Below are 14,363 nucleotides of genomic sequence, written 5' to 3'. Positions count from 1 at the left end.
TCTCTGTTTCTTGGCCAGTAGGTTTAGTTGCTGTTGTGCATTGTAGATTACTTAGAACTCTTTGAGATATATGCATGGACTCTCGGAGAGTTTTCTTTTCTTTTTTTCTTTTTTTTGATAAGCTCTCGGAGAGTTTTCTGTTGTTCTTCAAATGACATAAAAGGGACATATACTGAAGGACACGCCAATAATGTCTTAGTAATGGAATACTGTCATACATTCTCTGAGATACTGACGTCAGCAGTCTGAGTTACACCTTTGGATTCAGTTTGACATGTATCTAACTAGTAATGCATTTCTACTTATGTTGATGACTTACTACTAGCTAGGCGACATCCATGCCAATAGTTTGCACTTTGCACCATGGTTCCAATTTTTCATTGCAAGTTGTTGCATAAATGCTTTAACACTTGTTCAATTTTGCATGGAAACATTGAACATTTGAAAGGAAACGGAATGATTTGCACTAAAGGAAACATTTGAACATTTGAAAGGAAACATTGAACACACATACTGATTTATTTTTCCTTGAGTACACCTCTCTGCAACTTGTATATATCTAACAAAATAAAATAGTATAGTATGCTACTGCGTACGGCCAATAGATGCAAAAGAAGTGCGGCAACAAGTCATGGCATGCATGGTCTACTCCATGCTTGCTAGAGAAATGGAGCCTATCTCCCATTCAATTTTAAGTTCTTGATGAGGTGAAGTTGGGTACCTATTATTTATTTTCTTAATTAAAAGGCCACCTAGTTTATTCAAGCTTGGTTGATTTTCCTTTTCATTACTCCATACCCACTAGGCAAGTAGGCATAGGTATAAACTTTCACTACAGACATATATAATTAAGTAAATTTACATTTATTTTGTTTAGAAAAGGAAATAATTCTAAACAAAACACTCATTCAACTGATCTGAAATTCTGAATGCATCTCAGTTATGCACAAAGGAAAATATCAAATACAAGTAACGTAATTACATCATCTTGACATGCTTACATAACATTTATATGGTTATAATTGCTTATTCATGGTACTGTCTCTTACAGCATGACTAATAATACAACCACTGCTGGCTGGATGTACATTTACAGCCCTAGCTGGTTGTAAACTTACATATCACTTCTCTTCTCTCTCCTACATCTTAGCATAAAGTCTACTATAACCCTTTATTAGAGCCTATTTGGTTACAAGGGCTAATTGTTAGCCAGCTAAAAATTAGCTACAATTATTCCCAGCTCATCCAAGCGGGAGACTCGTGGGCTAACGTTTAGCCAAGCCTTCAGCTAGTTATTAGCCAACTACTTGGCCAACCCTAGCTAATGTATGCTATTTTTTTTAGCTCCAGCTAATAACTAGCCAAGCCCTTATACTTGCTCTTATTTTTCTGACTTGTGATTGGCAGTGTCAAACTATCTACCACAAGTATCATGTCACTAACTAGATGGCAGTGCCAGTTTTGACTAACTATGCATGTATTGTTCTTGTCTCATGCTTGTGTAAAATAAAACGTGTGTGTGTGTGTGTGTATAATAAAATTCTCCTAAAGTAACTTGCACCGACAAATTAACCTACCCAACTCGATCACGTGTATATCGGCTATCATGTTCGCTTCTTTCTTGGAGCTAAAGCAGCATGCTGGGAACTGAGCAACAGCCGTCGGAGATCTCCATCTGCTCGGCAGCCTCGTCGAACAACCACTTCTCTATGGAGGACAGCTGCTGCAGCTTGGGGTTGTGATAACCGCCGTGTCCCGTCAACGCCTGCTTCTGCTGCGGTGGTGGCACGTCGTCGGAGATGGGTGGTAGTGCGCCGCCGGACTTGTGATCGTAAGGGTTGAGGTCGATGACCAAGGAGGGCTTGATATTGGTAGCAGCGTCATCCTGCGTCGGGGAGCTGTTCATGAAGCCGTTGAGCAGCTTGGATATGTTGTCCATGCTGGAGGCGTCCGGCGACGAGAAGGTGTCACTGTTGGTGGCAGCGAACGGCGGCGAGCACTGGCCGATGAATTGGATGACCTCATCAGCTGGAGCTGGTGTGCTGCTGGCTGGGCGCGCGTAGCTGTCCTTGGAGAGGGTCATGTCATCGTGATGGCAATCGGCATGGCCGGCGGTGGCGGTGGGTACCGCCACCGGTATGATGGAAGGTTCGGAGGGCGGAGGTGGCGCGAAGATGGCGCCGATGGCTTGCTGCTTCTGGAGCTTCTTCTTGAGGTGGGTGTTCCAGTAGTTCTTGATGTCGTTGTCGGTTCTCTGCGGGAGGCAAGAAGCAATGGCGGCCCACCTGTTGCCCAGCAAGGACTGGAGGTGGACGATGATGCCGTCCTCGTGGGGGGTGAAGTTGCCGCGGCGGATGCCGGGGCGGAGGTAGTTGGTCCAGCGGAGGCGGCAGCTCTTGCTGCAGCGCATGAGGCCGGTGTTGATGGGCACTGAGCGCCAGTTGCCGGGGCCGTGCTCCTCGATGTAGGACACCAGGACGATGTCCTCCTCCGGCGTCCATGGCCCCTTCTTGATCCCCACCTTGTCGCAGCACGGCGGCCTGCCCATCGTCGATCCGGCCACTAGCTTGTGTCTCCGGCGGCCGGTGCCTGGCTAGCTGCCTGCAGCTAAGCTTCTGGAGTTGTGCCCATGAAGTGTGACGGTACGTTATATATATAGTAGGACGACTGGACGAGAGAGCTGCGTTTTGACTTTGTGGGAGTGACGAGCTCCTTTTCACTAACCAATAAGCCTAGCTTGCTAGCAACTACGTGAGCACAGCTAATTTGTTTTCACCTCATGTCTAAGAGCAAGTAGAGTAATGGTTTTGTTTTCACTCATGTACAATACTTGTTTTATGTGGAGAAAAGAGGGAAGAGGAAGGTGAACTTGACTGTCGTGCAAGTAATAAGCTAGATATGGAAGCATATACAGTAGTGGATCTAGACATCAAATGAACACGAGGAGAATTAGGAATGAGAAGGTACGACATGTGTAAGTAATAATAAAAAAATTATATAAGACAAATAAGATATAGCTATTGTATAGCTTGATCTTACAACTTCTTATAGCCAAACGTACACTTGGCTCTATTATTGGGTTTGCTTTTATATGTGTGTATATATAATCATCCCTCCGTTCCAATCACAAGTCGCTTTGACTGTTTTGTACGTCAAATTTCTTATGTATCTAGAAATAATGTATGCACATAACAAATTCAATGTATCAAAAAAGTCAAAGTGGCTTATAATTTAGAATGGGGTGAGTATAATATTGCACATGCATGCTTTCCCTTTCTACAACACTTTTATGTTTAAAGCAAGGATTACCTAGAGGGAACTGTTTGACGTTGTTGACTACTACTGCTATTACTGTATGTGAAATTTAAAGCTAGGGTTTCTACACCTTTGCACACTCACTCGAGGCAATTTGTTCCGCCACATGTATGAAAGAGGTCTCCAGAGTTGGATGACAGCTATGTTCCATCTACATACTAATATATGGTTCTTGCAAATTTGTTTTTCACATATTTGGAATGAAAAATTCATGATGTCCAAAAAAATAAGATTGTTGATACGGTAGTTCCTTGCGGTTGAAAACTCTCGAAGTTTCTCCTTGTCTAGATTTTTTTTTCATTCAAGCATTAACGATTATTATAACCAATTAAGGTACGCATAGTAATATTTAGTCGCAGAAAACATGAGCTGCAAGACTAGCTGTCAAGTGAATGCATGGACCCGGCCGGCCCACACACATCTGCATGATCGAGTGCATGACTTATCAAGTGATGAAGAAGTAGGCCCACCCTCATAACACGGCAATTTGCAGTGTATATAGTAGGTCCACATATATACATGCATATGCATATGTGGAGAAACTGATAGTTACTCGTATATTATATTATCTGCTACGTATATTACGTACGGGTCAGAAATCGGCACCCATACATGCATGCAGGATCTTTTTCTTCTTCTTCTTCTTCATTAATTATTTCTTGCGTGGATCATAATAAAATAAATCAATCAGTCGTTTCAAAAAAAAAAAAAAGATCAATCGATCAGGATCTCGTTACTCTTGTATCTTGATGATGCTCTCCATTAATACTCACTGCAACTAGCTATATGTAGTATATGTGTGTGTGCCTCTCTCTACACACATATATAGCCCATAAAGTATAGACTATATATTATACACACACATATGAGAGCAGTAACTTCTAAAAAAGCATTTGTAGAGGCGTCTCTCTCTCTTTTTTTAATAGAGAGGCAGTTCAATCTAAAATCGTCTCTAACAGTAGTTTCCAAAATAATCCGTCTCTATAAATCGATTTGTAGGGGCTGCTCTAGATCCAATTGCCCCTATACATATGGATTTCTAGAGACGGCTGGATCTATAGCCGACTCTAGAAATGAGCGCCGAACAGTAAAATTACATACTGAAATTTGATTTTTTTCAAACGGTCTTGGATGGAGAAACGACCAAAACAGAAGTTGAAGATCTCGAAAAGTTATCGAACTTTGTAGTCGACAACTTTTTTTTATTTAAAACCATCTATCCATAGAAAATTATGTTTAAAGTTCTCACATTTAAAATTTAAATTTTAAAATGACCTCGGATGGAGAAATGACCAAAACTAAAGTTGTAGATCCCAAAAGGTTATACAACTTTATAGTTGACAACTTTTTCATTTAAAATAATCGAATGAGTATAATACAAGAAGAAAGAATATCTCATATGAACACAAGTGAGTATGGGGTGGAGTGGTTAGAAGAGTAATGCGCAAGGCGTGAAGCTGTAGGTTTGGACCTGCCGTGACTTTGTGACTTGAGCTGGGCAAAAAGAAAAATGTAAGGACGGTTCGATGATTTCAGAGATGTATGGGTAGGAACGGCCACCCTAACCATCCCAACAAACCATCACAGACCATACTAGAAAAGTAGTAAGCGACGATGGCGCGGTGGGGCGAGAGCAGCGGTGATGGGCACGATTGGACCAACAACAGCGATGGGTGCGGTGGAGTCCGCCCAGGGCCCGTCGATTGGAGCAGTATTTGTGAGGTTGTGCATGATTGAGGTTGGCAAGTGCTAGCGCTTGGACTTTCGGACGGACACGCCCGTGGCTGCTCTCCGTTTCCCGCTCTTGTTCCGTGCAGTGCACCCCAGCCGCTCGGATTCCGCGCTGCTCGGATGAGTTGCCCTGCCCCACACGTGGGACCGTATGTGCCCCTCTGTGTCCCCGCCAAGCTCGAACTGCTATGGCGAGATGGAGGGAAGGGAAGGGAGGGGATGGAGAGGAGAGGAGAGGGCGAGGCGCACCGTGCGAGGTAGGAGCCGAGGCCCTGTGGCAGGCCGCTGTCCGTCAGCCATCGGCGTCATTGCAACATATATAACACCTAATCTACTTTTAAAACACCCGGATGAAACATTTGTAACATACGTATGAAAGATAGATGAAACACTCGAAACATGCATCTAAAATAGTTGCAAATAAACTGAAAACACTAAAAGCCATTGTAAAACATATGCAACATCTATAAAAAAATACTTGTAACATATGTGTGAAACATATTCAACATCTAAATAAACATACTTGCAATATACTTCTGAAAACACAGATGAAACATTTGGAACAGACGCTTGCAATATACGTATATAGCAATTGCAACATATGCAACGTCCCGATCTGTCAGGACTCCCTCCACTAATACTCACTGCAACTGCAACCACTATTCACCTAAACGGCCGTTTAGCCCATTTAAACACCGTGTAAACGCTACACGGTGGTGCGCCGTTTCCATTTAATCACCCGTTTACCCTGTTTAATTGGCCGTTTAGCCCGTTTAATGGGATGTTTTGCCTGAATAATGGCTAAATGGTAGGTGACCGACTGTTTACCGTTTAGCGTTTAGGAAAACACTGACTGCAACTAGCTATATTGTAGTATATGTGTGTGCCTCTCTACACACATATATAGCCTACAAAGTATAGAGCACATATATGTAATAATATTTATATATATTATATTTGTGTATATATAATAAACACACACACGCGCGAACAGTGGCGATGGCACGGTGGGGCCGAGCAGCGGCAGACGGGCACGATTGGGCCAACAACAACGACGAGCCCATCCCCGGGGATTGGAGCATTATTTGTGAGGTTACGCGCGATTGGGCACTACTACACAAACTTTACTGGAGGCGGGCGTTTTCGGTTTCCCGCGGCGGGCAAAGCCGTCCGCCGCGGCCTAGAGGCCATGGTAAATCGTGGCTTAACCGCGGCGGGCGGCTTTGCCCGCCGCGGTTAACCGATTTACCGCGGCGGGCGGTGTAACGTGCCCGCCGCGGTAAATTATTTTACCGCGGCGGACATCTTTTGTGGCCCGCCGCGGTTATGTTCATTAGATGTGGCGGGCTTTATTATTTGCCCGCCTCGGTAAATTATTTCCTGAATTAAAAAAAACAGTAGGCATATAAATTCAAATTTAAATCACATTCAGATTTCACAGATTAAACTTAAAAAGTATGCAGGCATTACACATGAGATAATATACATGTATATACATTCACTTAGTCGTTCTTGTCATCGTTAATTCATTACATTTACATATTAAAGTCTTTATACATGCGCTAAGGTATAATCCTGCGGACGCATCATCGTGGGCTATTTCCTCAGCCTCTCGTACTCTGGTAAAATCGCTAGCGGGCTGTTTTCATTGAAGAACGTGCCCCCTTCAAGCACGCATTTGTCTAAGACAAACTTACATATGTCTGCCTTTGTCTGCTTGAAGAAGTGTTGGGTGCTCTGCACGTCTCTCGACCAGTTCAATCCATTCTTGAGCACCCTCCAACTGCTGCTGTACTGCTTGCACGCCTTCAGAAACTCATAGGCGTAGAAGCCACATGTTTGTGATCCTACTGGTTGTTTGGCACACTGCATGATCGATACACAAGCATTACAACACAGGCATTAGAACGCATATGAACGGAAACCACAATTAAACCTTTCAAATACTTACCGGAAAGTTGCGTCTGATTTTGATGCGGTTCTTATGCTTAGCCTTAAAATTCTCTGTTCTTCGATCATAGCATTCAGGATCCTTCACGTACTCCTTATAAGCGCTATACGAAATGTACTAGTATTAGGCAGGGCATTAGAACGCATATAAGAAGATAGTTCAGTCACTTACACTCTGAGGCAATCTTCAAAGGCCTTGTACCCTTTTAAGTTTGGCACTGTCAACAAATCAAATACGCAGGCCCTGCCATCCTGAGGGTAGATGATAAATGCAACCTAGTGACCCTCGAGGCCTTGGCTGCGCCATTGAAACAAAATACAGGTTACGACGAGAAATAATAATACTAGCTAGCTACCCACTTATCTCTACAGGCATGTCTTCGACTTACCCAAAGTGGTAGGCAGCCAGGATACACCCATTTCCCCTAATCTTCTTCATTGCTCTTAGTATGTACCTTGAAATGTTCAACTTCTCATTGTCCATTAGTTTCTTCCTATGCGCCTCTCTCTGTCGCTTGGTCAAGTCTTTCATGGTTGGATGATTGTCATCTAGGTGGTAACCAATGATGATTCTTTGAGCAATATGCATTGGAGATAGATAGATAACATCAAGTTTTAGTTCCTTGGATATATAGGCCATCAACCTACAAGGACAAGCCATCGTGGCATATATAAGTAGTCTTGACCGATTCAAAGGCAGGTGATATGTGAAACTCGCAATTCATCACTTACATAGAGAACAAGGTGACTTGGGCGATGTCAAGGTCTTGTTCCCACAGTAGTCTGTACATGTCGTGGAAGTCCACGAGGAGTTCTACATCGTTGCCGGGCAAGTGGAAGTACTCTGCCACAACCTTGACTAAAAAACCATGCAGGCCAGCTTTTGCCGCTTCCATGTACCAGAGATGAAACCTCCTTGTCTCCCACCTTTCCTCATCGACGAGCTGGGCCTTGGTTATCATGAACTTCCCATGCTCGTAATGGCCGGGGCAGTCATCCAATTCAGGAAATAGATGGAAAGGTGATCTCGGCCTAGGATAGAAATGTTAGTACCATATTATGGCAAAGAAAAGTTGTTAGCAAATTATGCTCACCGCTACCATACCTTTCAAACTCAAGTGAGTATGTGAGCTGCCCTTGGTCGCCTTTAGTCTTCGCCGGCGGTGGAGGACAGTGGCTTGTGCTCGCAATGGCAGTAGGCGATGTCTTTGCCCCCGGTTCCTTCGTGTCTCCTGGTCCTTTGCTCGTGCCCTTAGACGGACTGCCGGGAGGTGGAGGTGGACTTGTTGTTGGAGGAGGAGAACGAGGGTGAGGGCTTGTGCTTGCAATGGCAGCAGGCGGTGTCTTTGCCCCCGGTTCCTCCGTGCCTCCCGGTCCTTTGCTCGTGCCCTTAGACAGACTGTCGGGAGGTGGAGATGGACTTGTTGTTGGAGGAGGAGAATGAGGGTGAGGGCTTGTGCCTTGGGGTGAGTTCCTTCCCTTGTCACCCCCGCCATTGCCTTCGTCATCGCCGTCGCCATGATCCAGATCATCAGGGGGACAAGATTCGGCAACGGATGGTTGTGATGCTGGTGTCACCGTCAGCGTAGAAGTCGACGTCAAGAGAATGATCTCTATGTTGTCCTTGTTCCACAGGACTTCGGAACCCATGGCAGCTCCAAGGATCGTTACCCCTTCTGCAGTTGGATATTCCATTTCAAATTCTTCATATTCGGTTGCATACCATGTAAGTATCACAGCAGCATAGTTGGCAGGGATCTAGTCTTGGTTGAAATCTTTGATATCTTCTTTGGGGTGCATGTAACCCTCACCCACTGTCAACTTTTTCGCCCTACGAAACGGGATCGTGAGGTGGATGCGCATGGGTTCCCGGATGTCGTCGATGGGGTGCCTTGGGCGATCCTCGATCATCGGTAGTGGCTGCCCTTGTGTCTGCCCTTGTGGAACTTGAGGCACGGCCACACCAGCCTAGCGAAGCATCTATGACCTCATCGACACCATATCTGGGTCATTGCTCATGAAGGCTTCTTTTATGGACCGGCTGATCATTTCGGCCACGCCTTGATCATAGCCCTTCTGAAAGATGCCCTTCTTGTACCTCTGCCTTGACCGGTATGTGGCAGCGTCGGATTGCCATGACTCCACTGAGTTCCAGCTCATCTTCGACGACATGCCACAGACACAGCCACGGTGCTCGGGGGTTCCCAGCGCCAGGGTCAGCAAGTCCTAGCCCCTGCGAACCTCGAAGTTGTCCTTGGATTTAGCGGCCTCGATGAGAGCCCTCTCCACCTCCTCGAACTTGGGCTCATTGAACTTGCTCGCGCCCTCCTTGAGCTTCTTCGGCTTGCGGGCATAGATGAAGTCCTTAGCCCTCAAGTCTACACCGTCGTACGGATCGGGAAGCCCAGCGGCAGCTCTAGCCCTTTCTTCCTCCCACCACTGGGGCCTCTTACCAGCAAACCCAGTCATGCCCAAGTGGTGGGGGTGCAGGTTCTTCTTCCCGAGTGCGCTGAACTTGACGCTCTTTGCATTTGCTTCTTCTGTTGTTCTTTGTTTGCAGAACTCTTCCCAGTGATGTTCCTTCACCATAGTGTATTTGACATAGGGTGACTTGCCTAGCTTCAGGTAGTACCTAGTCAGCATGGACTTGAAGTTTCTAAAGGCTCTTCCTGCCATGTGCATGACCCACTCCCTACACTTGTTCAGATCGGCGTCCTCAGGATAATGGAAGCTCCTCGTCACCTCACCCCAGATATGTGTCTTGTAGTCGACCGGGACATTGTTCCACTCCTCCCAAGTGATCTCCACCTTGTCCTTGACTATACATGCCACCTAGGTGCTGAACTTGGCAAGGACCGTGGGTGGTGACAACGGGTTTCCCTCTGGTCCCACCTCATGGATCACATGGACTTCGCCATGGGTTTCCCTCTGGTGCCTCCCATGTTCCCCCCTTCTCAGCTTTGTCCTCTGACCCCTAGACTTGCCTAAAGTGGTTGGAGATGGAGCGGGGGGTTCTTTGTCCCTAACTTGTTCCTCCTCGAAATTCAATTCTCGAGGCACCACCGGCATCTGTTCAGGGTTTGGAGACCGCGCACTTTCAACTTCGTCGTCCCTCGGTTGGTAGGTTAGATCATCTTCGTCCTCTGTACGACGTTTCTTTGTTGGCCTCGGGGTCACGGACACTTGGCTCTCGAGGCTAGTTGATGATGATGCACTAGGGGTAGGGTCACGCCATTCGCTTATCGGTTCCTCCGCCATTGGAAAGCTACAATGAATACATATTTCAGTTGTATAGACACAGTTATAGAGTAGTAAAGTAGAGTAGTACTAGAGTAGTAAAGTAGAGTAGTACTAGAGTAGTAAAGTAGTAGTAGTTGGCTCAGATTTGCCCCATTGTCATCACATCGCTTTTAAACTGGTTGCTTATATCTGGTATACAAGCCATCCTAGTTTAGCGGGGGCACTCGATCATCATTGCCGCTGCCTCAACATAAAAGGGTTCACATCATTGCATATGCCACTGCCTCAGCTTAGAAGTGTGAAAAGAATCATTATTGCAAATACCAAACAAAAGCCATCAAGATAGTTTCAAAATTCGGCCCCAAAGGGCTAAGTCCTTCGGCCATCAAGATAGAGTAGAAGACTAGAGGAGGTGAGAGTAGAGTAGAGTAGAGTAAGAGGAGTAGAGTAAGAGCTGTACAGCTCAAAAGTTTGTTTGGCATCACAGGCAGCAATAAACCCCCATCACAGCTCAATCAAATTTAGTCAGTAAGAGTAAGAGTAGTAGAGGAACTGCTCAATTTAGTCAGCAAGACAGCAGCCAACAAGATAGTAGTAGTAGAGTTCAGTAGTAGCAGTGTTAGCAGAGTTTAGTAGAAGATTGAGTAGAGTTTAGTAGTAGATTGTATAGTAGTAGTAGTAGTATTCTATAGTAGAAGGACACTGAGCACTCAAACTAAGCACACAGTGGTAGGGCTAAGTCTTCGTCCATCAAACTGAGCACTCACACTGTTGTAGAAGGAAGCAAGGGAATGCAAAATCACATCATAGGCATCATAACCTATTAGAGGCATCATAGGCAGTGGCATTGCTCAGCATTGAAGTCTGGCATCACAGGCAGCAACAGAAATCCAAAAATTGACACTGCCAAAAATATTGAAGTCTAGCATCACAGGCAGCAATAGAAATCCAAAAATAGGATTAGATACAAGCCCACTTGATCTCATCACCAAAAATAGGATAAAATAGCATCACATCACAGTATAGTATTATAGAGAGATAGGGGTAGTAGTAGGGACAGGGGAGGGGGGACTGGGGAGGAGCTGCGTGAGTTGATATGCATGAAACTGGAACTATCTCATCGTCGCTGCCTCAGCACAAGAAGAACCACATCATTGCATGCCACTACCTCAGCACATGTTTTTATAAGTTTAACAAAAAATCATCATCGCAAATGCCACACAGATAAGACAGTGTCAAAAAATAGATCCCAAATCCATCCCAATTTATCAAAATTCATCCCAATTCCATCCCAATTCATCCAGGCATTATGCTCAGTAAAAAAAAAGCATCACAGGTAGCTGCAAGTTGAAAAAATCATCACATGCAGCATATAGGCAGTGGCATTGCTCAGATTACTATTGAAGTTAGGCATCACAGGCAGTAAGGGCATCACATATGCCATTCATCACAGGCAGCAGTTCGAATTCATCACAGGCAGTTCCAATTCATCACAGTTCCACGTGTAGAAATAGGCATTGCTTAGAAATGGACACAGAAGGGAGAAATCACATACACTTTCAAACCTCGGAGATGGAGCCAGGGAAGAAAGGAGCGAGCATGGTGCTAGGGTTCTGGCGCGCGGATGGAGGCGGAGGGCCTTGGTATTAGTGTGGTCGACCAAGGTTAGCGGGGGCGACGGCGATGGCCCTCGGTGTCGGTGGCCGGAGCTATGGCTCCGGGCTCCGAGGACGGGGCCCGGCGTGTGGACGGTGACCGGGGACGAGGACGGGGGTGGGGGGCGCGTGCGGTGGCCGTGGAGGAGCTCGGTGGCCGGCGCTAGGGTTTCGGGGACGGGGCCCAGCGCGGAGGAGCTCGGCGGCCGGAGCAAGGGTTCTGGGGAGAGGAGGACGGGGGTGGGGCACGGGCACGAGGGAGGAGGATGGGGGCGGGGGTCACCGCGGAGGAGCTTGGCGGCGGCGCTAAGTTTCGGCAGCCCTTCGGGGTCGAATTCGAGGGCACGAAAGACTTAGAAAATTTGGGCGAGCAACGGCACATATATAGCCATGGATTAACCGCGGCGGACAATATAAGCCGCCCGCCGTGGTAAATGTTTACTACAGCGGGCACCTTAGACTGCCCGCCGCGATTAATCTATTAACCATGGCGGGCGTTGTTACGTGCCCGCCATGGTTAATATTTTTGCATTTGCTCATTCAATCTAACACTGATATTTATTATCAATCTAAAACTTATTAATCTAAAATTTATTATTAATCTAAAACTTTTATACTGCAGCGGGCACTGATATTTATTATTAGTAGAGAGTAGTAGTGTGTAAGTAGAGAGTAGTGTTGTGTAGTAGTAGAGTAGTGCTGTGTAGTAGTAGTAGTAGAGTAGTGCTATGTAGTAGTAGAGTACATGTGAGTAGTAGAGAGTAGTATTAGTACAATAGATAGTAGTAGTAGGTTGAGTAGTACTAGTAGAGTAGTATTGTATAGTAGTAGTAGTAGATTCAGTAGTACTAGTAGAGTAGTATGGTTCCATGATATTAATAATAAGTTACAAAACTTGTCTTCAATAGATCGAGCTATATTATTACATATATGTCTCTAGGATACATATATCATTTTAGTGCAGGTGCTTTCACCGTCCTCTTCTCACCGTCGGGGCGGGCCCACGGCATCATCCTGGACTTGTTGAATCGGTCCTCGACGGCCTTGATCTTCTTTGGATGATCGGTAAAAAGCTCGAGCTCTGCATAGTTGTTGTATTGTTCGGGACTCTGCACCCCATCAGCTCCCACAATCCGCTGCTTTTCGGACACAACCACATGCCTTTTTGGGTCCTCTGCATATATATAGTAGGCCACTTGCGCGACATTGGTTGCTAGTACCCACGAGTCATCTTTGTAGCCGATACTTTTGAGGTCCATGGTGGTTAGCCCATAACTGTCCACTGCAACCGCATTCGGTTTGACCCACTAGCAACGGAAGACGGTTATGCGTAGGTTTTGGCCATAGTCAAGTTCCCATATTTCTTCGACTTGCCCATAGTATTGCCTCCTCTGGCCCGTGGACTCTTCTTCGCCCTCGTATCGAACATCGTAGTTCTGTGCCGAGCTCTTCTTGTCCTTGTCTTTCGTGTGGAACCTATAGCCCTGGACATCATACCCTTGCCACATGGTGATTTGGCTAGATGGGCCTAACACAAGCCTCTTAACGGTCTCCGTATCTTCATCAGGGCATCCTTCAAGTGGTATGTGTTGCTCTTTGAGCCACTCTATGAAATTGCTCTTGTGATGGTTCTGGACCCATGCCTCCGTGCGCTATCCATCATTAGCGGCGCGGATCTCTTCCAGGTGCTTTTCAATGTATTTCTCCATGCTCACTAACTGATGAAGGATGCTATAATGAGCTTCTTGCACCGTTCGGTTTGCCACATCGGTGCGTACTTTTTGGCCTGTGCACCCCATCCCTAAGGTTTTGCCTTCGTGCTGATGGACAGGCAGCCCAATCACCCTCCCATCTCTTATGTACCTCATACACCAGTTCATGGCCTCCTCCGTTGTGTATGCCTCGATCATAGAGCCCTCCGGGTAAGCGCGGTTATGGACGTATCTGTTGAGGGTGGACATGAACCGCTCATATGTCCACATCTGGTGTAGGTACACAGGGCCCAGTTGATGGATCTGATCGACCATATGCATCATTAGGTGTGGCATAATATCAAAGTAAGATGGTGGAAAGCACATCTCGAGCTGGCAAAGGGTCTCCGCGATGAACTCCTTCAGGGCAGGTAGCTCAGCCTTATCAATGACCTTCTGGGTGATGCGGTTAAAGAAGCATGACATCCATGTGATGACCATCTTCACGTACTCTGGACGGATAGCCCTAATCGCAATTGGTAGGAACACCGTCAGCATGACGTGGCAGTCGTGTGAGTTGTAGCCGGTCATTATGAGGTCTTTCATGGAGACCAGACTCTTGATGTTGGAAGAGAAACCAGTCGGCACCTTGATACCCCTAAGCAACTTAAGAAAAGCCATCCTCTCGTCTTGCATTAGGTTGCAGGCCGCACCTAGGATATTGACTTTACCGTTCTGAGGCGGTCCCGGGTGAAGGTCCGGCCTGATGCCCAGATTGAAA

The 14,363-nt window shown here is 46.1% G+C and overlaps 1 protein-coding gene across 1 annotated transcript; it reads right to left on the bottom strand.

The window, feature by feature from the left end:
• Positions 1-1,627: 1,627 nt before the first annotated feature.
• On the bottom strand, positions 1,628-2,653 carry LOC136506118 (MYB transcription factor 69-like). The gene has a single exon (XM_066501239.1). It carries the CDS (start codon positions 2,546-2,548, stop codon positions 1,628-1,630), a length of 921 nt encoding a protein of 306 aa, XP_066357336.1. The 5' UTR covers positions 2,549-2,653.
• Positions 2,654-14,363: the final 11,710 nt, after the last annotated feature.

The sequence above is a fragment of the Miscanthus floridulus genome, chromosome 14 (genome assembly GCF_019320115.1).
Source record: "Miscanthus floridulus cultivar M001 chromosome 14, ASM1932011v1, whole genome shotgun sequence".
In the NCBI taxonomy this organism is placed as follows: Eukaryota; Viridiplantae; Streptophyta; class Magnoliopsida; order Poales; family Poaceae; genus Miscanthus; species Miscanthus floridulus.
Note: the sequence above shows the minus strand (reverse complement) of the source record. Positions and strands in the feature narration are given on the sequence as shown.